Source organism: Siphateles boraxobius, unplaced genomic scaffold (genome assembly GCF_051911475.1).
Source record: "Siphateles boraxobius isolate OS27281-9 unplaced genomic scaffold, OSU_SipBor_1 1, whole genome shotgun sequence".
NCBI lineage: Eukaryota > Metazoa > Chordata > Actinopteri > Cypriniformes > Leuciscidae > Siphateles > Siphateles boraxobius.
This window is the reverse complement of record NW_027508699.1, coordinates 9,694,145-9,721,681: the sequence shown is the minus strand read 5'-3', so window position 1 is coordinate 9,721,681 and position 27,537 is coordinate 9,694,145. Positions and strand designations below refer to the sequence as shown.

Below are 27,537 nucleotides of genomic sequence, written 5' to 3'. Positions count from 1 at the left end.
CTGACATTTGAAAAGGCTGGGGAGACAGTGTCTCTCAGGTTTGCTCACTGTGTAGATATTTGGTAATCCTATAATGATGCCTGTTTAAGCTGTGGTCTGATCCCCTCTCTTTCTGTGCTCATCTCATAATTGGGTTTTAAATCCGTTCATTGCTGCTGCTCATCTCTATTCTGTGAGAGTCAAAGCTAATTCAGTTACTGAGGTTAGCTGTGGTGACACCGTTATTGGTTGCCTGGTCACCGAACACACTGTCACACAACACATAGTCAATAGCCTGTTCAAACCTTTCTCCATCCCACAAACACACAATAATAAAAAAAAGACTCACTGTTATTCATATCATCTCCTGCATTGGTAAATGTGTTTCAATCTTCTCTGATCTGGCTTCATTGTATTCTATTCTTTCATTAAATTCTAAGATAATCTCACACCCTCCATATCTGTTCCATAAGGATTCCTCAAAGTTTTTTAGCCATCAGAATCAAATGAAAAAGAACAAAAATTGGTTTTCTTTTTTTTTTTTTTTGTTGTCGATGTATATTGCTAAATTCGTATTATAAATAATAAAGAATATTCTAGAATATTCTAGAAATATATAGAATATTCTTATTCTAATAATAAAGTTATTTTGTTATGTCTTTTTGGCAGTTGGTACCTTAAATTATATTTAATCCAAAAATGATTTTGTCATTACCCTCATGTTGTCCCACATTTTGAATGCCCATACAATAAAGGTCCAATGCTGTTTGGATTGATTTTTTTTTAAAAGATCTTCATTTGTGTCCCACAGAAGAATGAAAGTCATTCAGGTTTGGGACAGCATGGGTGTGAGTAAATAAATAAATAATAATTGAATTTTCATTTTTGATTAAAATATCCGTTTAACCATAATTCTAAGGATGGAATCTTTTTTCCCATTTTAGTTTAACTTAAAAAGTAACAATTTCCCCTGTAATAAATTTAATATTTTCTATTTTAATCTATCTATCTATCTATCTATCTATCTATCTATCTATCTATCTATCTATCTATCTATCTATCTATCTATCTATCTATCTCATCCATGTGACAGTGTTAAAGTGTAACCTACTGTAATGTATTTGGTTTAATCTGTCAAATTGCATTTTTGACATTTTACTCAAGTGGTTATGAATTCAAATATTTTAGACAATATTACATGTACATGTAGCCTATTGGATAAAACATGTTGTGCAATAAAGTGTTGAGAAAAGCTGAAAGACTGTGCTGAATGATGGCTGTTGTGCTGCCGACTGCTGTCTGCTCCCCAGAAGGCTTGTGAGGTGCAGCCTTATCACACAAAATGTAAGATTTTTTTTTTTTTTGGCATGCTTTCACTCATAAATTCTCTCACTGACTGTTCCGACACCTCCAGGAAAAGGCAGAGATAGAGAGAATAAGGATGCTCACAGGGGAATCTATGCCTGAATCTGGGTCCCCATTAAACGGTGACACCCAGCAGACAGGAAGTAAACTAATTAAAGGATCGGTAAAACCAGCCATCACTTAACATTTACTTTGGTAATATACAGGAATGTGCCATACTGTATATGAGCTTGTATCATGTAGAAATGCCAGTGACGAAAATGAGCTCTACCATAAAGAGGTGATACTTTCCCCCTTAAACTGATTTCCAGGGCATCATCTTTTGAGTCAGATTGAAACAAGTTTTAACAATTGCAATCATCAGACACTTTTATCTTTAAAAATAAAATAAAATAAGTATTAACAAAATCCATCTTTGCACTGCAATGGTGACAGATATTGAATCTTAAGTGGCATTTAGTCTGTATTTAATCAAACAGTTTGGGGCGGCTTCCTAAACAGGGTTTAAATTAAACCAGGAAGAGGTTCAATCTAGAATAGTAATCGTGTCTTAAAAAATTGCTTTCTGTAACAAAGATTAAGTACAGATCAGTTACACCTGGACTATGAACTATAAACCAGATTAATTTAAAACCAACTGTGCTAATCTGAATTAGCATGACAGAGTTTGCCTATAAAACATGGAATGAACCAAGAAAATCTTAAAATTGCATGGAACTGAGAAGCAAATCCAAGGAAAACAATGGCATCAGAAAAAGACGGCAATGAAAAAAACGTTACTAATCAACAGAAAATTATTTTTATGCAAGCTAAATAAACTGCACACATCAGCTATGGAATAAAATAAAATAAATGCCTGGAAATCTGTTTGTAATGAATTATATAATTAAATTATATATATAAATTATTGTAATAAAAAAAATTGATACAGATATAGATGAATTATTTGAATGTGTGTGTATATACAGGTGAAACTCGAAAAATGTAAATATCGTGCAAAAGTTATAATTTTGATGACAGCTTATGAAAACCCCAAATTTAAAATCTCATAAATTAAAATATTACATGAAATCAATAAAAAAAAAGAATTTTAAATACAGAAATGTCGGCCCTCTGAAAAGTATAATCAAGCATATGTATATAGTTACATATACTAAATATATTAGCTTCACCTTTTAATTTGAATTACAGAAATACATTGTCAGGAACCAGTCAGACACAACACCCTTCACCACACAACGATCACTCTCCCCAGAATACTAATCACCTGCACCTGTTCACAATCAGTAAGCCTCATCAACCCCTGCATAAAAACACTCACCACAGCCTCAGTCATTGTCAAGCCTCCAACCGGAACAGACCATTACCCCTGTCTCACGACGTCTCTTATGCTGCCAACACCCATCAAGTAACGTATACTAGTGATGGCGAGATGAAGCTTCATAAAGCATTGAAGCGTTCCATCCAATTGGTTCACTCATGTGCCGAAGCTTCATGGTGCTTCATTTGCTCTATTGTGCCATCAAGTGGACAATAAATGTAAAACGCACAGTGTAATTATAATGACATCGCATGGTTCCATCGCAAAAAAAAAGAAGCTTGAATAGATCGCTAACAAACTCGCAAAGTCCCAAGTCCACAAAATGTGAGGGGGAATCCATTGCATTTTGCTGGCCCTTATATTTCAAATAGACCGCCAAACCGCAAACCACTTCCTGAAGCATCCTCAAGTGGTACAGGCGGCTCGCGAGGCTTCAAACGTCACCACATACGTCACAGACACAAGCCTCGATATGCGCTTCACAGAAATCATCCCGGATTACTCGACACACGCTTCGAAGCCTCGATACGGGAGGACACATCACTAACGTATACTCACCTCTTGATTACTTACCTCTGTGTCCTTGTTCCGATGTTCCCAGAATCCTCGCCTGAATACGTGTATCCTGAGACCCTGTATTCCTCCTGAGTTCAACTTGCTCGTGGCTGCATCTAACGTATAAGAGAAAAGACAAGTATCACCGAACTGTGTTTGTTTGACATTGGATAAACTGAAGATGATCTATTCACCTGGAATCCGTCCCACACCGCAATCTTCACCGACATCACCCATGAACTTTGAAAGACTCACCGTTGCACTTTAGTCACATTAATAAAGCTTTGTGTTGATTCACTTACCTCTGTCTCTGTCCCTATATCCTGACAGAAGGCTTGACCGTACACCGCAATGAATCCTGCACAACCCGAAGATGGCGCTTTCGCAAATCCCACTTCCTCTCTGGTTTATGTCGCCAACTCCGCCTCCCGACCAGCGCCATTCTCAGGCCTGGCGGAGAATTGCAACGGGTTCTTGCTGCAATGCTCGCTCGCCCTTGAACAACAGCCTCAATTATATCCAACAGAAAGATCAAAAATCTCCTTCATTATCCAGCAGTTATCCGGATCAGCATTAAGGTGGGCTGAGACGTTATGGTTCCAAGGGACTTCGGTCACATCCTCATTTCAGGGCTTCATAACTCATTTCAAAGAAGTGTTTGGGCGTCCGGCAGGAGATTCATCTGTCAGCGAGCAGCTGTTACGGTTGCGTCAGGGTAAAAGATCCGTTTCCGATTACTCTCTGGAATTCTGAACTCTAGCATCAGCAAGTGGGTGGGACGAAAAGGCTCTCCTTGCTGTTTTTTGAAGGGGATTGAACCCCACGCTTCGTCTCCAGCTTGCCATTTACGATGATACTCTAGGACTTGAAAAATTTATGCAGCAGACTCTCCGAGAGCAATAACGATCCCAGAACTGTTATCTAGACATTCAGCAACCAGCCCCTGTACCTCATCAGGTTCCACCTGAATTCTACTCAGAACCGATGTCAGAAAGGATGCAAGTAGAAACCCATCGACTGTCTCAAGCTGAGCGCAATCGCTACAGAGAATTAAGATTATGCTTATATTGTGGGATCGAGGGCCATTTCCTCAGTACATGCCCAACACGCCCTCCTCGTCTACTTGTAAGTTCAGTCCTTAACCACCCTTTAGTATCAACCCCATTAACAATATCAGTAACCCTGAAATCTCAGAATTTCCACATTTCAGTCGCGGCCATCATTGACTCCGGGTCGGTAGGCGATTTCATATCAGGAAGTCTCTGCAAGAAACTCAAGCTTCAGATATCCAAAACCTCCAAACCATACTCCATCCACGCAGTAACTGGTGAAGTTATCAACAAGGGGTACGTAACATCTCAGATAACACCCATTACATTATGTGTTGAGAACACTCACCAAGAATCGTTTGAACCGTTGACAACGGTGTGTTCAACGATGTGTTCAATCCTGTTGCAGCTTCCAGGTTACCACCACACCGACGATGGGACTGTGCCATTGACTTGATTCCAGGGGAACCCATTCCAAAGGGTCGGGTGTACTCCTTGTCCATCCCTGAACAAACAGCTATGCAAAAATACATCGAGAAGGCTCTACACCAGGGGTATATCAGACCATCCACCTCGCCTGTTGCCGCCATCTTCTTTTTCGTCTCCAAGAAAGATGGAGGATTAAGGCCATGCATAGATTACAGAGCGCTCAATAAGATCACAGTAAAATTCAGTTACCCAATCCCTTTTGTTCCATCCGCCCTCAAACAACTTCGAGAAGCCAGAATGTTTACCAAACTTGACCTCAGAAGTGCATACAACCTAATTAGGCTACGAGATGGAGATGAGTGGAAGACAGCATTCATTACCCCCGCAGGGCACTACGAATACCTTGTGATGCTGTATGGTCTGGTAAACGCTCCTTCCGTTTTTCAGAGTTTCATGGACGAAGTGCTCCGAGACTTCCTGAATCGCTTTGTGTTAGTCTACATTGACGACATTCTAATCTACTCGAAAAACCCAGTAGAACACCAACGTCACGTCTCCCTAGTACTCCAACGGCTCCGGGAATTCTCTCTGTTCTTGAAGGCAGAAAAATGCATGTTCCATCAGACCACTGTCGAGTTCCTGGGTTACCGCCTCAGCGAACGAGGAGTTGAGATGGATGACCACAAGACCAAAGCCATCACCTCCTGGCCCACTAAGCAGTCGGTAAAAGAGCTGAAAAGATTCCAGGGCTTCTCAAATTTCTACCGACGGTTCATTTATAATTATAGTATGTTAACAGCTCCACTAACTTCTCTCCTGAAGGGAAAACCAAGGACTCTTCCTTGGAACTCTGATGCCGAACACGCCTTTCAGTCTCTCAAGACCGCATTCACCAGTGCGCCCCTGCTCCGTCACCCAGATCCAGAAAAGGTCTTCCTCGTCGAGGTAGATGCTTCTACTACTGGGGTAGTAGCAATCCTGTCGCAATTCTCAGAACACTCTTCCAAACCCATGCCCTGTGCATTCTTTTCACGTAAGTTATCCACCGCTGAGAGCAACTATGACATTGGCAACCGAGAACTCCTGGCCGTAAAACTCGCCCTAGAAGAGTCGAGGCACTGGTTAGAGGGGGCCAAGCACCCATTCATCGTCCTAACTGACCACAAAAACCTCCAATATTTGAAGGAAGCCAAAAGACTCAACCCGCCTCAAGCTAGATGGGCCCTGTTCTTTACTCGTTTTCACTTTCACATATTTTATCGTCCAGGCTCAAAGAACATTCGAGCAGATGCCTTGTCACGTCTCCATGCCCCCGAAGCATCCCAGGAAGAGCCCGAAACCATCCTGCCAGCAAAATTGTTTATTAACCCCATCCAGTGGGACCTCGACGAACAACTCCTCGAAATATCACAGCGCTTCCCTGATCTTCCAGAGTGTCCCACAGGAAAGATCTATGTACCCAAAGACTTCCGCATTTCTCTCATCTCCTCCGCCCATTCGTCGGTTGGGACAGGTCACCCAGGCATCAGTAAGACTTGCTCGATTCTCCAACACAAATACTGGTGGCCAAACATGCAACACGACATTACGACATTTATCCAGGGATGCACGCTCTGCGCCATGACTAAGGTTCCACGTCATCTGCCTACTGGGAAATTACTACCACTGCCCATCCCACATCGGCCCTGGTCTCATATTGGGGTAGATTATGTCACAGATCTTCCAGCCTCTGACGGCTATACCTGCATCCTTGTGGCCATTGATCGATTTTCTAAGGCCTGCCAGTTAATTCCCCTAAAGAAGCTGCCCACAGCCTTTGACACTGCAGAATTACTAATGGAGCATGTCTTTCGTAATTTCGGCATTCCAGAGGATATCGTGTCTGACAGTTGGCCCCATTTCATCTCCAGAGTGTGGCGAGCACTCTTTGCTCTACTGAACGTAACAGTAAGCTTAACATCAGGCTACCACCCACAGTCAAATGGCCAAACCGAACGAAAGATCCAGGATGTCAGCCGTTTTCTTCGTACATTCTGTCATTACAACCAGAACATCTGGAAACGATACCTAATTTGGGCAGAGTATGCCCAAAACTCCCTCCGGCAGGCCTCCACTAACCTAACTCCATTTCAGTGTGTTCTGGGTTACCAGCCACCACTATTCCCCTGGTCTGGTGAGCCATCAGAGGTACCCGCGGTCAACACATGGTTCCAAGACAGTGAAAGAGTATGGAATCAGGCACACCATCATCTTCAGCAAGCTATAAATTGTCAGCAGCACTTTGCAGATACCCGTCGCTGCCAGCCTCCCAATTACCAACCTGGGCAACTGGTATGGCTTTCCACCCGAGACATCGAGACATCCGTCTTAAGCAACCCTGTCCTAAGCTGAGCCCAAAGTACATTGGTCCATTCCCTGTCGAAAGACAAGTCAACCCAGTCAGCTACCATCTTCACCTGCCTGCTCAGTACCGCATCCACCCCACATTTCACATCTCCCTCCTGAAACCCCATCATTTACCTGTACCTGATCCCTCTGCAAATCATATCCCTGAGGACAACCCCCCGATACCGTCCATTGAAACCGGGCCCATCTACACGGTAAAGGAGATATTGGACTCCGGACGTCGGGGTGGTCGACTCGAATACCTGGTGGATTGGGAGGGTTACGAACAGGAAGAGAGATGCTGGGTACCTCGTAATGATATCCTCAATCCCAATCTTCTCACCGAGTTTCACGCTCAACATCCTGACAAACCTGCACCACGGCCCAGAGGTAGACCACCACGACGTCGGGGTCCAAGGTCTGCTGGCGCGGACTCTGGGGGGGGGGGGGGGGGGGGTTAATGTCAGGAACCAGTCAGACACAACACCCTTCACCACACAACGATCACTCTCCCCAGAATACTAATCACCTGCACCTGTTCACAATCAGTAAGCCTCATCAACCCCTGCATAAAAACACTCACCACAGCCTCAGTCATTGTCAAGCCTCCAACAGGAAGAGACCATTACCCCTGTCGCACGAAGTCTCTTATGCTGCCAACACCCGTCAAGTAACGTATACTCACCTGTTGATTACTAACCTCTGAGTCCTTGTTCCGATGTTCCCAGAATCCTCTCCTGAATCCATGTATCCTGAGACCCTGTATTCCTCCTGAGTTCAACTTGCTCGTGGCTGCATATAACGTATAAGAGAAAAGACAAGTATCACCGAACTGTGTTTGTTTGACATTGGATAAACTGAAGAGGATCTATTCACCTGGAATCCGTCCCGCACCGTAATCGTCACTGAATTCACCCATGAACTTTGAAAGACTCACCGTTGCACTTTAGTCACATTAATTAAGCTTTGTGTTGATTCACTTACCTCTGTCTCTGTCCCTATATCCTGACATACATGAACTGTTGCACGAAATTCGAATTTTTCGAGTTTCACCTGTATATGTATATATATGTAATCAATCATGTACAACTAACTAGAATCAATGGTGTTCATTAACAATGAATGGTTTTAATTTAAAATGAATAATTCAAATAATCTACAATTAATGCTTCTTGTTTGTTCCTGTGATTTACATAACAAACTTAATATAACTTTTCTTTACACATTTCATGTTCAATGATGGTAGTCTAGAAGCAATACTGGTTTCAACCAGAGCACTACCATAGTGGTTGCTTTATTTATTATTAATACTAATAGAAATTTTGATAGCAGGTCCTCGATCCAAGCACAGGCTCAAAACTTCACCACAATGGTAACCCCCCCCCCAAAAATACTAACATAACAGAAACTTCTAAATACCAACATAATGTTGATGTTAAAAAAAGATGTTAAAAAAAACATATTAAACTCTGGACTCAACTAAATCTAGGACTATTTAAAGCCATGACAGAGAAAGCAGATTTCTGTAAATCTAGTTTGAAGGGCCATTTTTGTCTTAGTCCACTTAATCTCTGTTCGGGAAACAGCCCCTTAATGTGCCATGAATGCATTTACATTGCAATTACAATTGAATTAATAATGATATGAGACTTATTTTTTTTCTATTTTATTTTACATATAGAAATATAAAATTATTGGGAAAATAGTTTAAATTGAAACTAAAATCGCCTGTTTGTGGTGACAAGTCATTGTCACTGAATCATTCCTTAAAATGAGCGAGACACTGAATCATTCCTTAAAACCTGCTGATTCTTTTGAGCAAGTGACTAGCTGCATCAGAAATCGCATATTTCCCTACTATATAGTAGGCGAAAAACTCACAGTACTCATAAAATAGTAGGCAAAAAGTTGATGACCTAATACTTCCGGCGAGATTTTGAAGTGTGCATACGATGAATACTTTAGTACCCCAATGAGGCCACAATGAGTTTAATTTCCTACGACACACATTCATACTAAATATAGAACAGGTTCAAGTTGGTTCAAGTTGGCGCCGAGTATGGCTGCTGCGTTGCGAGCTCCGTCACAACATGGTAGTTTTTTGTTTGTTCTGTTTACAGTTCTTTTGTTTTTTGTCTCGGATGTTGTCTGTCTTATTCAGTACGACATACAAACACTTTTGGACATTGGTTCCGCAATCGAACACCGAAAACCGGACTTTCATTTCTTCAGTGATGCCCCGCTGTTTACAAACACGGCAGCGGAGCCCTTTGTCTGGGCAGCTTGGCCGCGGAAACGCAGCCGGAGAAGGGGAAGAAGAGCCGGCGTTCTCGTCAGAGTAAGACGGCGTGCAAATCGACCCCCGCTTCCCAGTATTCTGCTAGCAAACGTTCAGTCTCTAGACAACAAGCTCTGTGAGTTGAGAGCGCGGATCTCTTTCCAACGGGAGACGAGGGACTGCTGCATTATCTGCCTTACAGAAACTTGGATGTCTGCTGAGATTCCAGACTCGGCCATCGAAACCGCGGGGTTCTCAGTGCACCGAGCGGATAGAGTTAAAGACCTCTCAGGTAAAAGCAGAGGTGGAGGTGTATGTTTTATGATCAACAAATCCTGGTGTGATCAGAGGCACGTACATTCTATCAAGTCTTTCTGCTCTCCTGATCTGGAATTTCTCATGCTTCTGTGTCGACCATTCTGGCTACCGAGGGAATTCACAGCGGTCATTATCACGGCTGTGTACATTCCCCCACAAGCCGACACAGACCGGGCACTAAAGGAACTGTATGGGGAAATAAGCGAGCAGGAAACCGCGCACCCTGAGGCCGCGTTCATTGTGTCCGGGGACTTTAACAAAGCCAACTTTAAGAAAATAGCACCTAAATACCACCAACACATAAACTTTAACACACGAGGGGACCGGGTTTTGGATCATTGCTACTCCCCTTTCCGGGATGGCTACAAATCCCTCCCCCGCCCACCTTTTGGCAAATCGGATCACTCTTCCGTTCTCCTTCTGCCCGCTTACAGGCAGAAACTGAAACAGGAAACACCCGCCCTCAAAACGATCCAGTGCTGGTCGGACCAATCAGACTCTATGCTTCAGGACTGTTTTGATCACGCGGACTGGGAGATGTTCCGGTCGGCCTCTGATGACGACATCGAGGCTTATGCTGATAGCGTAACCTGTTTCATCAGGAAGTGCGTAGAAGACGTTGTTCCGATCAAAACAATACGGATTTACCCGAACCAGAAACCATGGATTAATGGCGATGTTCGTGCAGCACTCAACGCGCGGACCTCCGCTTTTAACTCCGGGAGTGCGGAGGAGCAAAAACAAGCAAGTTATGCCCTCCGAAAAACTATCAGAGCAGCAAAACGCCAATTCAGGGACAAGATTGAAGGACAGTTCAACACCACCGACTCTAGAAGCATGTGGAAGGGAATTAATAGCATTACGGACTATAAAGGAAACATAAACTCCACAGTGAACAACACTGCCTCTCTCCCAGATGAGCTGAACACTTTTTATGCTCGATTTGAGGGAACTAACATCCCCCTCACGGAGAGAGTTCTCGCGGCTGAAGCTACAGAGGTTAGTACACTCTCCGTCTCTGTAGCGGATGTAACCCGATCTTTCCGTCGGGTGAACATCCGTAAAGCCGCGGGTCCAGACGGTATTCCGGGCCGCGTCATCAGAAAGTGCGCGAACCAACTAGCTGGTGTTTTTACGGACATTTTCAATTGGTCCCTCTCCTTGTCTGTAGTCCCCACATGCTTCAAAACGTCCATCATCGTACCTGTACCGAAGCAAACCAACATCACCTGCTTAAATGACTGGCGCCCTGTTGCTCTGACCCCCATCATCAGTAAATGCTTTGAGAGACTAGTCAGAGATTACATCTGCTCTGTTCTACCTTCCTCACTGGACCCACTGCAGTTTGCATACCGCAATAACCGCTCCACTGATGATGCTATTGCATCTACAATACACACTGCTCTCTCCCACCTAGAAAAGAGGAACACTTATGTGAGAATGCTATTTGTAGACTACAGCTCAGCATTCAATACCATAGTGCCCTCCTTGCTTGATGTGAAACTCCGGGCTCTGGGCTTAAACAGCTTGCTGTGCAGCTGGATCCTGGACTTCCTGTCAAACAGACGCCAGGTGGTTAGAATAGGCAGCAACATCTCCTCATCACTGACCCTCAACACTGGAGCCCCACAGGGCTGTGTTCTCAGCCCACTCTTGTACTCCTTGTACACATATGACTGCGTGGCAACTCACAGCTCTAATTCCATCATCAAGTTTGCTGATGATACTACGGTCGTAGGTCTGATCACCGACAACGATGAAACGGCCTACAGAGAGGAGGTGCTCACTCTGACGCACTGGTGTCAGAGGAACAACCTCTCCCTCAACATCAGCAAAACCAAGGAGCTAGTGGTCGACTTCAGGAAGAACGACAGAGAACACAGCCCCATCACCATCAATGGAGCACCGGTGGAGAGAGTCAGCAGCTTCAAGTTCCTCGGTGTCCACATCACAGAGGAACTCACATGGTCCGTCCACACTGAGGCCGTCGTGAAGAAGGCTCATCAGCGCCTCTTCTTCCTGAGACGGCTGAGGAAGTTTGGAATGAACCGCCACATCCTCACACAGTTCTACACCAGCACCGTCGAGAGCATCCTGACTGGCTGCATCACTGCCTGGTACGGCAACACCACCAGCCGTAACCGCAAAGCCTTGCGAAGGGTGGTGCGCACTGCCAGCCGTATCATCGGAGGTGAGCTTCCCTCCCTCCAGGATATTTATGCCAGGCGGTGTGTGAAGAAAGCTCGGAGGATCATCAGAGACTCTAGCCACCCGAGCCATGGGCTGCTCTCACTGCTACCCTCAGGCCGGCGGTACCGCAGCATCAGGACACACACCAGCCGACTCCATGACAGCTTCTTCCCACAAGCAATTAGATTTCTAAACTCTTGATCCCTCATGATCAATAACCATAAACATTCTAACTGTCAACACAGCACAACATAACCTACTGCATTTACATAATATATATATATATATATATATATATATTTGCACCTTACGAGTATCTATTCTATGTATAATTACCTCTTTTTGTATTTTTGTATACTGTTGTATATTGTAAATTGTTGTATATTGTAAACTGTTGTATATTGTACATTGTATATTATTTATTGTTCTGTTAGTGTATACGGTACTGTGAGTAATTGTGCGCACATTAGATGTGTAATCTATGTAAATCTGATGTTTGCTGTAATTGTTTTCGTCACATCGTGTCATACTGCTATGTTGCTCGGAACTGCACCTAAGAATTTCACCCACTGTTGCACTTGTGTATATGGTTGTGTGACAATAAAAGGATTTGATTTGAGTTTGATTTGATTTGACATACTTTTTTAGCGATTGTGAAGTAATTACTTATTCAAAATAAGTACCTACCCCTACCTAAGAGGGATGTGATTTCTGACGCAGCCACTGTCTTTATGAATGGGTCATTGAATAATTCACTCAGCTGATTCATTCACAATGGCCAATTTATTTGGGAACAAAGCAAGTGAATGTCTTAAATATTCAATGACCTTGACCCATTCATAATTCAACCAATTCATTCCAAAACGCATATTCATTCAGTAATAAAACACTAGTGTGTTGTTTATAGATGCACAATTGTTCTGTTGTAGCTTTGTTTTGAACTATTTATGTTGACCAAAAAAATTATGTTTAAAAATTAATCCACTTCATATTAACGTCTTATTGTATAAAATCATTGGCATTTTTGTCTCAACTCACCATTAATTTCTGACACTTAAACAAGTGTGAGAAATTTTCCCCCACCAGCCAAGCAGCTGGAGAACATGCAATTTTATCATTTTATTAAATAAATTAATCAAACTTGTGCAAATTTTAGCTTAAGGATCTAATTCTACTTCACCTGACTCGACTGAAAATGTACCATTGAAATTCAAATTAGCCTAATAATGTATTTGTAATATGTAGTTCTATGCCTTTTTAGTTTCATGGTGTTTTGGTTCTTTTTTCCCTTTTCCCGTTTTGCCTGTGTTCCTGATCATTATTAGTCTCCCTGGTAATTTAAACTGATCTTTTTTACATTGATTACTCCCTTTGTATTTAAGCCCTCAGTTTCCTTTGTTTCAGTGTCCAGTATTGTCTTTGCTTTGTGGTTGTTCATAAGTTTGCTCATGCAAGCCATATAACCGCATATTATACATTAAATATCCACTTATTGCCGGGTGATTGTGACGTCACACATCATTTCACATGGAAAAGAGCCTGGTTAGGACACAGTGTAACATTTTGTCTGCCAGTGCGATCGGCAGATAGGACAAAATTAACCGCCACTGCGCAAAATTACCTGCATGCCATTACATGCCGTACCTGCAAAAGAAAATCAACAGATGATGTGACATCACGAGTTCATTTCTGAGATAAGCATCTGGAAAAATCTGTTTTCCGGCAGCAACAAGAGCATACCTCACAGATCTCTGTCTATGTTAAAGCATCTCTTAGATAATTGGTGTGAAATAAGGAAGGCTGTAAAGAGACGGAGAGAGAGACGAAAGCATATCTGATTCTTGGTACTCATTAACTTTTACTGCTCATGTCGACAGACTGAACTTGGTGATCGCTTTATTCACAGCCCAGAAAATGACTGTTTGCTGGTGGTGACTTCCGCAATTTTCAAATCCTAGCAATCTTGTGTTTTTATGTAAAACTGAAAGGTTCATTCGAGACTGACCGCACTGGTGAGTAGTAAGGGGCAGCTGAGATAGCTAACACACTATCTTTAAAGCACACTGTCGTACAGGAAATAGAACAAAAATGTGAGAGAAAGCCAAATAGCCATGATGAAACGGGAAGGAATAGGCTGTAATTTAGAGATGAACGAGCATTGAGACATGCAATTGAGAACTGTCACATGATTTCCTTTTAGCAAAGCTGACATTAGCTCCTTTTTGACAGGTTTATAGACATTAATATATGCCTGTCACTGCCCGAGTCTCATCTCTTAATGTTGTCAAGTGGTTCCTGTCAAAAACACAGGAAATAGAGAGTTTCAAGTATACGTTTGAGATCTGACGTGTGTTACACAGAAAAGTCACTCACGCAGATGCGAATCGACAGGGTGTGAAATGTTAGATCTGTACCCATTCTCCCATCGCAGGTTGACAAAATTGTCCCAATGTTTTGTCAGGGGCAGAGATCTTTCTGTGATCACTCCCCATTAAAGCGACCCCTTTTGAAAATAAGTGCATTTAATTGTATTAAATGTGCGCTTGTAGTGTACTTAAAATCTTAAAAGTTTATTTTTAAAAATCAAAATCAAAAATGTATTTACCATAAATGCTTGTCAGTACACTAACTATATTTCAAAGATAATATAAGTAATTATGAAATATAAAGATGTACAGTACTTAAATCCTACTTAAGTAGTTCAATTTTTTTTTAATTTAATTTAAAATAACATGAAATAAAGTAACCGACACATTACATTCAGTTTGCACTTTTCACTTGCAAGTTCTCTTTTTAAAAGAATGCTAAAGTGCACTTCTTTTTCACAATTTCTTTTTTTCATACTGAGTCTTTTTGAAAGCTAAAGAAGACTTCAGCAGGGTAAACACAGTAACAGCAGTCCTGTCTATGCAACTGTATTATCCACTTGCGCAATTACCCACTCGACTGTGAGAATCTAGTCCATTAGCTATATGCTGATTCTGACATGTTATATTGGGTCCTCAGTGATGCCTTACTTTTGAGCACACCACAGACGAGAGTGCTGTGACAAGCCCCTGAATGTGATTGGAGAAAAGCTAACTTGTAAACTAATGCTTCAGAGTTATTCATGCTGCAGGCTCTAGTCGTAACAAAATTGGCTTTGGAAGTTAATAAATCTGGACTAGATGGCTTGCAGTGATTTTCTACAACAGTGCAACTCATCTATAGGAGGTGTGCCTATTTATACATACAGTACACTATGTGGGCAAGTTTAAAAATTCTGAGATACATTTATATATTTTCAGAAGAATGTGTTTGGCCATGCAAAACTTGTTTCTTAATCACATTAGAAAGGTTGCTAGGGCTTTGCTAGGGTGTTCTAGGTGGTGGATAGGATGTTGCCAGAATTTTCTAGATAAGGCATTGCTAAGGCATTGTTAGGGTGTTATGGGTGGTTGCTAGGTTTTTATGAATAGGCTGATATATGTGGTTGGTAGAGCATCAAGGGTGGTCGCTAGAGTATTGTTAGGGTGTTCTTGTTGTGTCTAGGGTGTTTTGGGTGTTTTTATGGCATTACTAGGGTTTTATGAGAAGGATGTTATACTTTAGGTTGTTGCTAGATTGTTGAGAGTAAGGTGTTATAGGTTGTTGGTAGAGTGTTAAGGGTGGTCGGTTGAGTGTTGCTAGGGTGTTCTTGTTGTTGCTAGGTTGTGTTGTGTGGTTGCTCTGGCATTACTAGGGTATTATGAGAAGGATATTATACTTTAGGTGGTTGCTAGATTGTTAAGAGTAAGGTGTTATAGGTTGTTGGTAGAGTGTTAAGGGTGGTCGCTTGAGTGTTGCTAGGGTGTTCTTGTTGTTGCTAGGGTGTGTTGTGTGGTTGCTCTGGCATTACTAGGGTATTATGAGAAGGATATTATACTTTAGGTGGTTGCTAGATTGTTAAGAGTAAGGTGTTATAGGTTGTTGGTAGAGTGTTAAGGGTGGTCGCTTGAGTGTTGCTAGGGTGTTCTTGTTGTTGCTAGGGTGTGTTATGATGTTGCTCTGGCATTACTAGGGTGTTATGAGAAGGATATTATACTTTAGGTGGTTGCTAGATTGTTAAGAGTAAGGTGTTATAGGTTGTTGGTAGAGTGTTAAGGGTGGTCGCAAGAGTGTTGCTAGGGTGTTCTTGTTGTGTCTAGGGTGTTTTGGGTGTTTTTTATGGCATTACTAGGGTGTTATGAGAAGGATGTTATACTTTAGGTGGTTGCTAGATTGTTAAGAGTAAGGTGTTATAGGTTGTTGGTAGAGTGTTAAGGGTGGTCGGTAGAGTGTTTCTAGGGTGTGCTTGTTGTTGCTAGGGTGTGTTGTGTGGTTGCTCTGGCATTACTAGGGTATTATGAGAAGGATGTTATACTTTAGGTGGTTGCTACATTGTTAAGAGTAAGGTGTTATAGGTTGTTGGTAGAGTGTTAAGGGTGGTCGCTAGAGTGATGCTAGGGTGTTCTTGTTGTTGCTAGGGCGTGTTGTGTGGTTGCTCTGGCATTACTAGGGTATTATGAGAAGGATATTATACTTTAGGTGGTTGCTAGATTGTTAAGAGTAAGGTGTTATAGGTTGTTGGTAGAGTGTTAAGGGTGGTCGCTAGAGTGTTGCTAGGGTGTTCTTGTTGTTGCTAGGTTGTGTTGTGTGGTTGCTCTGGCATTACTAGGGTATTATGAGAAGGATGTTACACTTTAGGTGGTTGCTAGATTGTTAAGAGTAAGGTGTTATAGGTTGTTGGTAGAGTTTTAAGGGTGGTCGCTAGAGTGTTGCTAGGGTGTTCTTGTTGTTGCTAGGGTGTGTTGTGTGGTTGCTCTGGCATTAGTAGGGTATTATGAGAAGGATACTATACTTTAGGTGGTTGCTAGATTGTTAAGAGTAAGGTGTTATAGGTTGTTGGTAGAGTTTTAAGGGTGGTCGCTAGAGTGTTGCTAGGGTGTTTTTGTTGTTGCTAGGGTGTGTTGTGTGGTTGCTCTGGCATTAGTAGGGTATTATGAGAAGGATACTATACTTTAGGTGGTTGCTAGATTGTTAAGAGTAAGGTGTTATAGGTTGTTGGTAGAGTGTTAAGGGTGGTTGCTAGAGTGTTGCTAGGGTGTTCTTGTTGTTGCTAGGGTTTGTTGTGTGGTTGCTCTGGCATTACTACGGTATTATGAGAAGGATATTATACTTTAGGTGGTTGCTAGATTTTTAAGAGTAAGGTGTTATAGGTTGTTGGTAGAGTGTTAAGGGTGGTCGCTAGAGAGTTGCTAGGGTGTTTTTGTTGTTGCTAGGGTGTGTTGTGCGGTTGCTCTGGCATTACTAGGGTATTATGAGAAGGATGTTATACTTTAGGTGGTTGCTAGATTGTTAAGAGTAAGGTGTTATAGGTTGTTGGAAGAGTGTTAAGGGTGGTCGCTAGAGTGTTGCTAGGGTGTTCTTGTTGTTGCGAGGGTGTGTTGTGCGGTTGTTCTGGTATTACTAGGGTGTTATAAGAAGGATGTTATACATTAGGTGCTTTCTATGGAATTGCTATGGTGTTCTAGATCAGTGCCTGGTTGCATAAAGCACCTTAAGTGTAATTTTCCCTTAAGAACGCCCTTAGGTTTCCCTAAACTTAAGGGTGTTGCAAAAAAAAAAAAAACTTTCTTTAGGAGAAAGGTCATACACCCTAAGAATTTCCCTTAAATATCTATTTTCCCTTAAGTATGTTTTGCATAAAGCCCCTTAACTGTAATTTTCCTAAGTATAACATAAGGTTTGGAAAACTTAACGTTAAGTGTTACACGGAGCGAGCAGGTTCAATCCTTCAAATGGTATATGCCCGCTTTATATGATAAACGACTAAAAATGTTGCCATTTTTTCACATATAAACACATAAAGCACATATTGTATGGTTAACGGAAGCTCAAACGTGCGTGAGTCATGTGCAAGAACAAACCGCATTGATTCTCGCGCTTGCGCTCGTTTGAGCTTTCGAAACAACCTGAATTATACAGATTAATTTTATGTCTTTCAATAAATGGACAGAAATGATGAGCGAATATTAAAAATGTCTTTATTTGTGTCTAAAGATGAATTAAAGACTTATGGGTTTAAACCGACATGATTGTGAGTATGATGACAGCTAATCAAGCTCATCAGGATCACTTGAAAATAGGTTGGAAATTAACTTTCTTTAGGTCTCTTTAAGAACAATGTAGAAAATGAGTAGAAACGAGAAGGTGTTTTCAGTACATTCTCTATGGGAGCTGAGTGGCATATATTACACGGGTGATTGTGGGATTGACAGTGAAGCAGAGTGACAAGTCAAAAATGTATAAAAATTCATGCAAATGAGAGGCAAAAATGCAGGTGTCAGCCAGTTTCTATGGTGAAGGCAGTGAGGTTTGTCATAAACATTTCATGTCATTGCATAGCAGATTACTATATTAAAGTCAGATCTCAAGTTTATACTCTATAAATGCATTTCTTCAATGTTAGTGGATCCACAAGCTAATAGTCTTGCTCCATCAAGCACCACGAGTAAAATGCACTCACCTGGTCCTCAAAAGAAAGCGCTTGTCCCACATCTCGAGGGAAGCCGTCTATAACTATACCGCTGGCCTCTGAGATCTTCATGATCTTCTGCTTGATCTCAGTTATGGTAGTTTCCTAATGGGAATGGATAAACGTACTTAGGTAAAAATAATACACTCGAACCATAAAGAAAAATGCTGTAGCAACATTGCAATTTTTACAGACTGAAACTAAATTGCCAGTAATAAACCTCATTTCTGTAGCAAATTTGTCCTGTACCTGCAGGGAAACGTGCTTTGTAATTCTGGGCTATTTTAAACGGCACAGTGAATCAGTTTGTATGAGAGATGGTGGCATGACTTCTCAGATGAGTTGGTCTTCAAAGGCAGCCATTCCATAATTAACAAGAGTATTTTAGAACATTCCATGAATTTCTTTAAGCATCTTTCTGAAAGGGTTAAATTAAAAAAATAACACATCAACTTGGTGACATATCCCATTCTGTGTGATTTCTAGTGCAATTGAGGAGTGCAGCGACATTTTCAGATAAGTTTAATGTTCTAAACGCTGGAGGGAGAATATATTCAAGCGTAGCAAATCGAATGATGTGGGTGGCCTTATTTACAATGGAGATCTACCGTCAGTACCAGATTGCTCTAAAAATAAGTCTTACATCAGTCATCATTTCTTGCTCAGTATGGAATGTAATTTGCATAACCAAATGTTATTTTTTTCAGTTGTCTCTCACTATATGAAGCGATCCAGGCACGGTTCAAAGCAGAGGATATTTTTAGAATGCAAGATGACCGCCAACCACATGATATCATTATGACATCAAATCCATCCAGAAATACAGCCAGATATCCTAATTTGCAAATCTGTATGTTGTTTTGATAGAGTTGATGATAAAATGTATGAAAGTTCTATTCGGTCTGCTGTGCATCTGAATCGGTAATTGACATTAGATTACATAATATGTGTCTGTGTGGCATCAAAGGTAAACAAACCGTATATTTGCTGCTTCGATTCACCATTTACACATAGTAAAATTGCTCTGAATAGCCGAATTCATCCATAAGCTTACCCATACCGAAGGAAAGTCCCCTGCATGGGTGTCTTATTCAACGGTATAGTGCAATAAACTCTCAAATCCCCAAAAATCTAAACGATTCATATAAATATGTATTTAAAAGTATAGTTTTAGTGAAGTATAATAATCAAAATTTTCACCTTGGGCTTAATTCAAATTAAACTCAAATTGTTTGCTGCTGGATCTCTAAGATTTCAATTATTGCCAGTGAAATGAAAAAGAGATCTTCACAGTTTACTCACAGATGCATCTCAACAATGTTTTTTCCTTTTTATTTATATTGACAGAAATCAAACTTTCGAACGGCAGTGTGTATATGTATATATATATATATATATATATATATATATATACACACATACACTGCCAGTTTGGGGTCGGTAAGATCTTTAATGTTTCTAAAAGTCTCTTCTGCTCACCAAGACTGAATTTATTTTATTAAAAAATACAAAACAAACACCCAGTAATATTCTGAAATATTATTTCATTGTAAAACAGCTGTTTTCTATGTGTTCTAAAAGTGTAAGTTATTCCTGTGATCAAAGCTGAATTTTCAGCATTACATGATCCTTCAGAAATCAGTATAATATCAACAGTACAGATTTGATGCTCAAGAAACATTTCTCATTATTATCAATGTTGAAAACAGTTATTTACATTTTTATTTCAAGATTCTTTGATTAATAGAAATTTCAAAAGAAGTGACAGTAAAGACATTTATGTTACACAATATTCTATTTCAAATAAATGCTGTTGTTTTTAACTTTCTGTTCATCAAAGAATCCTAAAAAAGTTATATATATATATATATATATATATATTTGATAAGATTTAACTGCTTCATACTTTGGAAAGCTTTAGTACATTGTGACAAATTCACAAAACATTAATTTTGAAATGTGTCAAACTGTTAAAGTATAAATGTATTCTCCTTCGTGACTTTGGGATCGTTCAGAAGGACATGCAGAGTGGCAAGTTCAGTGGTCTTTCCAATATTTTAATCTTATCATTTGTTTTTCGGGTTTTCAGAAATAATCCCAGCAAACACAGAACATTCCCCTAATGTTATAGTGTATGATTCCGGTTTTTTTTTTCTTTCAGGAAACAATTCCTAACATTCTCTTTAAGTTCTATTTTTGCAACCATAAACTTGCAGGAAAATGTTGTGGGACAAACTAAGAACTGACACGGGACATTGTCTAATTAAATTATTTTTGGTTTTATTTATTTAACCATAAATTAACCTTAATGTGAGGGGAATAGAACACTCTCCAAACCTAAAGGGAACATTCAATTTATTAAAACCAATTTCCTGGCACAATGTATCAAAATCTGATACATTGCGTTTCTCTACTTTAGAAAAATTCAGAAAGAGATGCTTACAGAAGTTAAAAAGTAAGAAAAGGGAAGAAAATAAGTGCCCGAAGAGATGTGAGAGAAGATTTACCACAGTGAATTTCTTTTTCACACTGTGAGAGCAGAATAAAAAGAAAATAGCCAAGAACCCACGACATGACGCTTGGTAAGACGAAAGGGTCTGATATCAATACCACATGCATTATAATATTTTACTGACGAATGAAAATAGCATGTCACAGTCTGTCAAAATGATGGACAAATAATTATTCATAGCGCAACCTCTGATAGCATCATCAACATGATTCCTGCGTATTGCTTTACTGAGACTAGACTGGCCAAGCTGCAGACCAAAAGATGTTTAGAACAAATTGTTTTCATAGCTTAGTTTCAATACATTTTTGCACTAAAGGAGTTTTGAGATTTAAAAGAAAGCTTTATCATGATACAAACCTAACAGTAAATCTGATTTGAGACATTTATGCTTATACGTTTCCTTTTACAGTCTGGGAAAAGTCTCCTTTGCTTCCCTAATCCAGGATGGCATTAGTGGAAAGTGGCTTTATTTCTCTGGCTGTGTCAAGAAGATCGACTCAACCTGCGTCTCAGTACAAAGGTGCATTTAATGCAGCTAAGGATTAAATGACATGGGTTGGTCATTTTATCCCCAAGTCAATAATCTTTGCAGATAGACTGTCCACTCTAAAAGCGTACAAAGCATTTCTGGAGTTCCTCAGGGAATCAACACCCAGTAGGAGGTCTTCTGTTTCTCTTTCAAAAGCTTCCACGCTAAAATATGGTGCCCTCATTTCCAGCGCCACACACTTCTGTGCTCAGTTCACAAATGCAGGAAAGGGTGTGTGGGTACATTGCTATAGGGAGGGAATTTAGGAAGTGCTGCTATTGTCAGGTCTGGTAATATAAACAGAATGACGAAATGCAGTAAGCTCTTTAAAAACAGTCACTTTATTCAGAAAGAGTCAGACAATAGCTATTTCGGAGTCGTGTTAAAAGGTCTACAAGCCACTTTAAACATGCAGGGTGTGATGTTATATCCAAACCAGCCTTAATTTTGATTCTACAGGTATTTATGACAAACAAATTCAGTATGGCAATAACATCTAATAGTGAGATCTAAGAAACGCTTTACATTTGTTGTAGTTTATTTTCCATTCAGTAACTGAAATACATCTGTCCACTGCATTGGACATCATGTATTAAAGGGGTCCTATAATGCCCTTTTTACGAAGCCTTGATTTTGTACTAGAATAGGTTTTTATGATTGATTGTTCAAAAAACACATTATCTTTCACATATTTTACATTGTTACAGCACCTCTCTCCCCATTCTGTCTCGAACATGCCAATTTCGATGAAGCCCCTCCTTCCAAAATACGACTGTGCTGTGAATTGGTTAGCTGGCCCAATGTGTTGTGATTGGCACAGCTTAGAGCGTCTTTCGAGAAATTTTCCACCCCTCCATAACTGCGAGTTCTTCTATTAATAAATATTAAGGTTATTTCAAACCAATTCAAACCCGATTCAGACCCTGACAATGTTAATGAACAAGAATATCGTCCAGAACGGATTTCATGGGTAGACTTTGCAAGCAAGGATTTCACAAGCTGTTTGAGAGTGGTATGTTTTTTTGTAATTTTCCTAAACATTATAGATATGTTTTTTTATCCACCATTTAATCATGGTATTTGTCAGAAAACTAAGGTAATACAAAACCGTACTCGATAACAAAACCATGGTTAATTTTTCCAAAGAGCAGTGAACCGTCTTACAAAAGCGAGAGCTTACAAAAGCAACAGAAAACAAATGTTAGGGTTATAATGTTCAGGAACAGTGTTTAAAATAAGTTTTAACGACTCTAAGTTCATCAGCCTCAGGAAGGACAAACAAATTATTTTTGGAAAACGTCTTTTGCGTATTCTGTGGCTGTGGATTATTTAAATGAGGAAAATTGTGACTTCATAAGATCTGGAAAAATCGTGTTGTAGTCATGACGAGCAGTTCATTGTAGTTCTTGGAAAAGGGGATTCTGTTAAAGGGGTCATGAATTGAGAAATACATTTTTCCTTAAGCTTTTGACATATAAGAGGTCATCATACTATAAGAATATCTAGCTTCAAACCTGAAAACGTTCTTGTTAGTCCAAAAACAGATTTTATTTTAACCATTATTTTAAGAGCGAACGACTCATTCTGGAATGTGCCTATCAATAGATAGGTAAAATACCAACTCTGCAGAGGAAAATCAACACCTCCATCATTGCAATTCTGTCCCCGCCCACTGGCTGATGAGTGAGATGTCGAGGAGAGAAAAGCACTACTGTATTACAAATAATATTGCCATCCAAAGGATCCTAATGCTAGGATTGTGTTTATTTATTTTAAACAATGTGAATGCCTCAGTTGAGCATTATTTATTTGTTCAGTACATTTCACTGTGGATTCTTTGCTAAATCAGTCACAATTTCGGCGCAGGCTTTGCAAACAGACTTTATGGACTCGACAGTAATGCAACAACATGTAAGGCCTCGTTTACACTGCAGGTCTTGATGCCCAATTCTGATTTGTTGTCTATATCCAATTTTTTGGACAGTTCGTTTACACATTCTTTCAATTGTGACCCATATCCGATTCATGTGTTTACACTTGCCACACTATCTGAAACATCGCACATGCTTAAATTCCCTTGCACAGATGGACGAACGCGAAATATGCTTGATGCTAGCTCTGCGATATATGCTAAGTTCGCCAAACACCACTTTTGAATAAGAAAAAATATCAAGTCTATAAAACTTGTCAAAACTCCGCGAATCACAACAAGCGTATCGGTCAGAAGACTCGTTTAAACGGCATACACACACCCGAACTTGACTGCACATCACATTTTTGATACTGCTTTCAATCGTAATGCAACGGACCGGTCTACTGGACATAAATTAAGCCTTAAAGGAAAGGGGTTATTGGGCTGTTTACACTGTCATATAGGCTACAATAAAAGAGCCTGAAAAGCGACAAGAAATAGAAATGAACACAAAAAACCTGCCTGTAGAACAGCTGTGGACTATTTTTTTTTTTGAGCAGCTGCGGACGAATTCTTTCTACGCGCACACAATATGACGTCACACTCTGCGCGTATGTTTTAAAAAATATAATTTAACATGTAAATAGTCCTAACACTTTTTAAGTAGCCCACTTAAAGTGTTTATTACATGTTTATTACATACTAAAATAATAAATGTAAATGAACAAAACGACAACACGGCGTCTCATCGGGCCATCCGTCCCTTTGAAGAGGGGCAGATGGCCTTTATTAAACCGCGGAGACGTAGCCTAATGCCTCAGAAAATCTGATCTGCCTGTTTACATGACAGTTGCATTGGCACATATCTGATTTATATTTGATTTATTTCCACATATGAATGAGGCCTGAAAGCGATCTCAAAATATCCGAATGCATGCGTTTTTTTTCCTGTTTACACGGTCATAGAACACATACGATCTGTGTCACATGAGCAAAAAAACGGAATTGGGTCACATTTCACAGTGTAAAACGAGGCCTTAGTTACTTTGTTCATTCTAATGCCTGATCTGTGCCAAGTGATTTCTGATATGTAGCCTAATGATTAATGTAGGCTAGTCAGATGTTCTTTGTATATGTGTCAGTAAATCAAACCAGTGACTAAATGGTCAATTTTACATTGTTTCTCTTTGTAGGATGGAAGTAATCTGTTATTTAAACTGTGAATTAAGTATATATAGGAAGCGATCAAAAAAACGCCCCCTTTACTGGAGCTGTCAATCAAATGAATCAAAGCAAAAAGATGATTAAACTGGTGAAAACGGGTCCTACAATATACATTTTTCCTCATAAAGATATTTTAACCTAAAATGTTGGTTGCAAAATAGCCATGATTCATGGACATATCACCTACCTATTTGTTAATAGGGAATTTCAATGGGAATTTCCATTCAGCACTATGATGATTTTTTTTTAATTAAAAATGTATATTTTAAAAATGATTATGCAACTTTACATTGGACATTTTAACTAAATATTATGGATAATCACAATATTGGGTATGACTTTTGTCTAAACACATACAACATTTCTTCAATCCATCAAACACCACACACAGATACTGGTACAATCTGTGATATTTACTAATCAGGGAGAAATCCTAATTTATTATGTTACAAGTTCATAACATTTTTTGTAACTGTATTTTTAAAGGGCATATTCTTTGCTTTCTTACAAATTTCCATAAGCTTGCATTACAGTTGTTGTTTTTTTTACAATCACTATAGGACACATTTCTCAATACTTAGATCCCCTTTTCAAAACTCTTTACACAGTTCTCCCAACCAACTTTAATCTTGGCACATCAGTTAATCTCACATTTAAAATATTCCAAAACACTTCATTCATGTCTCAAATCAAGTCATTCATCCATAACAATAGCAAAGGTTTTGAATGCAAGTTAAACAGTTTTTAAAAGAGTATGTAAACATGCAAATCGGCATGTAGGTTCTTAGAGTTTTGGTGGTGTTTGTGTCTAAGTGAGAAAAGAATTGATGCAATTTGAAAGAAGTAGTTAAAGAATGCATTTCGTGCCAAAGCATTGATAAATGATCCACAGTTTAGCCCACATTCAGTAGACTGATGTTGTTCTCCCTGTGTGAAGAGTTTTGAAAAAGTGACCCAAGTATTGCGAAATCTGTCCTAGCGATTGTAAAAAAAAAAAAAAAAAAAATTATATATATATATATATATATATATATATATATATAGAGTAAATAACATTACAGGACAGTGGAAAGATGTGTACCCTCTCAAAACATATTAAATTACCGGTATGAGTTTTTGACCTTTACATACTGTCTTTATGTACAGTTCATACCTGTGGTGCCAGTTCCCCATTGGTAATGATCCTAGCAATCAGACTCCATTTTCTGTTGCTGGTGGCATTATGGATCATCTTCTTTCTGAGAAGCTCGCCCACTGAGACATATTCAAAGCCATAGCGTTCGGCAATCTTCAGACACTGTGTACCTTTACCGCTGCCTGGGCCACCTGTTAGAGAAGACAGCAGAGAGACATTTGAACCTGTACTGACTCACTCACATAATATGCAATGTAGGCATTTGAAAGATACTTTCATATTTGGTAAAGTAATATTCAGACAAACAACACAATTTCATATTGCTTTTAAAAAACATTAACTTCTTTAATGAAATGTTAAGTAACTTAAATGTTAGTGTTTTTAACCAGTGTTTGGAACAAATCGGTTGAGTGAATTATTCAACGACACTCATACAGAAAGTCAATAGTTTTGATCCTGAATGAATTATTGCTTTTCAACAAATCTGTTGAATTAATGATTCAGTGACTCATTCATAAACAGTCACTTAGGCATTTTGGCGTAACAATCTAACCTGCAAAATGAATCACTGAAAAATATATGTAACACCTGTTTCACTCATATGGTGAAGACGCAATGGATAAGACACATGCTGTAGGTGTGAGAGACATGGGTTCGAATCCACTGTGAGACACCAATGTGTCCCTGAACAAAACACTTAACCCCTAGTTGCTCCAGAGGCGTGCGACCTCTGACACATATAGCAATTGTACGTCGCTTTAGATAAAAGCGTCAGCTAAATGAATAAATGTAAATGTAAAATGTCATATTCCCTTTACAGTGAGTATGCAGTTCGTATGCGGGTATGTATGCATTGTGGAAGCCGGATGGGCTCATAGGTGTAGTTTTCCTTGCTTTACCCAGGGCAGAAAGTCATATGTCGAAAGTAGTAGATGATGAAATTAATACACTGTCATGTCAATCCATTTTCGGTTTGACCACGAACAATGCGTTATCACTTTAATTCAGCGCGTGCAGCACAGGAAAATTAGTCCCAGTAAGGAAACATTCTCTGGGATCTTGCAATGCACTTGCCGCGCCTCATCCGTGTGCAGTGTGAATGTTCTAACCCAGGGGTGTCCAATCCTGCTCTTGGAGCGCCACTGTCCTGCTGTTGGAGCGCCACTGTCCTGCAGAGTTAATGCTGCATTCACACCATGTCCTAATTACCGTAGTAGTATCAAGATTACAACGTGTGACGTTTGAGCTTTTCACGTCATCGTATTAGAAATGATGCATTTATATGGCACCACTATCAACGCCTAAATGTAGGAAAAGTAGGAGCTCTCAAACAATTCCCATCTTACAAGCTGTAATTACGAGTTCTACGAGGAAGTGAACGAATTTTACAAGTTGAAATCATATTATTGCTGTAATTATGACATGGCGTCAACACACCTTTAGCTCCAACCCCAATTAAATACACCTGAGCCAGCTAATCAATGTCTTACGAGACATATTAGGAACTTCCAGTCCAGGTGTGTTGAGGCAAGATAAAGATCATGCGTTACACCTTTTTACACATACTCTGTTTGCAGTATGGAACTTGGTCATGGGGTGCTAACTGTCCTACGGAGTTTAGCTTGCCTCAACACACCTGGACTGGAAGTGCCTAATATTAAGACATTGATTGTGTAAGATCTGCGGAGAACCGATCACTGTAAAAAGCATGCCGGTTAAAAATGTGTCAGAGTGCGAGTCGCCTTGCTCTGATGTCATACTGACATGTGCCAAAAAACTCTCGCGACGGCAAGGCGGCCGTTCCAGATTCTGCAGTCAGGC

At 40.0% G+C, this 27,537-nt stretch overlaps 1 protein-coding gene across 3 annotated transcripts in view; it reads right to left on the bottom strand.

The window, feature by feature from the left end:
- ak5 (adenylate kinase 5) overlaps positions 1 to 27,537 on the bottom strand; it is a 136,645-nt gene that overhangs the window by 102,075 nt on the left and 7,033 nt on the right. For all 3 annotated transcript variants that reach the window (XM_077200161.1, XM_077200208.1, XM_077200183.1), the window contains exons 4-5: positions 25,735 to 25,907; positions 18,396 to 18,509 (exon numbers count right to left, since the gene is read on the bottom strand). In XM_077200161.1, the coding sequence (XP_077056276.1) occupies positions 18,396 to 18,509; positions 25,735 to 25,907 (287 nt within the window). The remainder of the gene's footprint in view (positions 1 to 18,395; positions 18,510 to 25,734; positions 25,908 to 27,537) is intronic.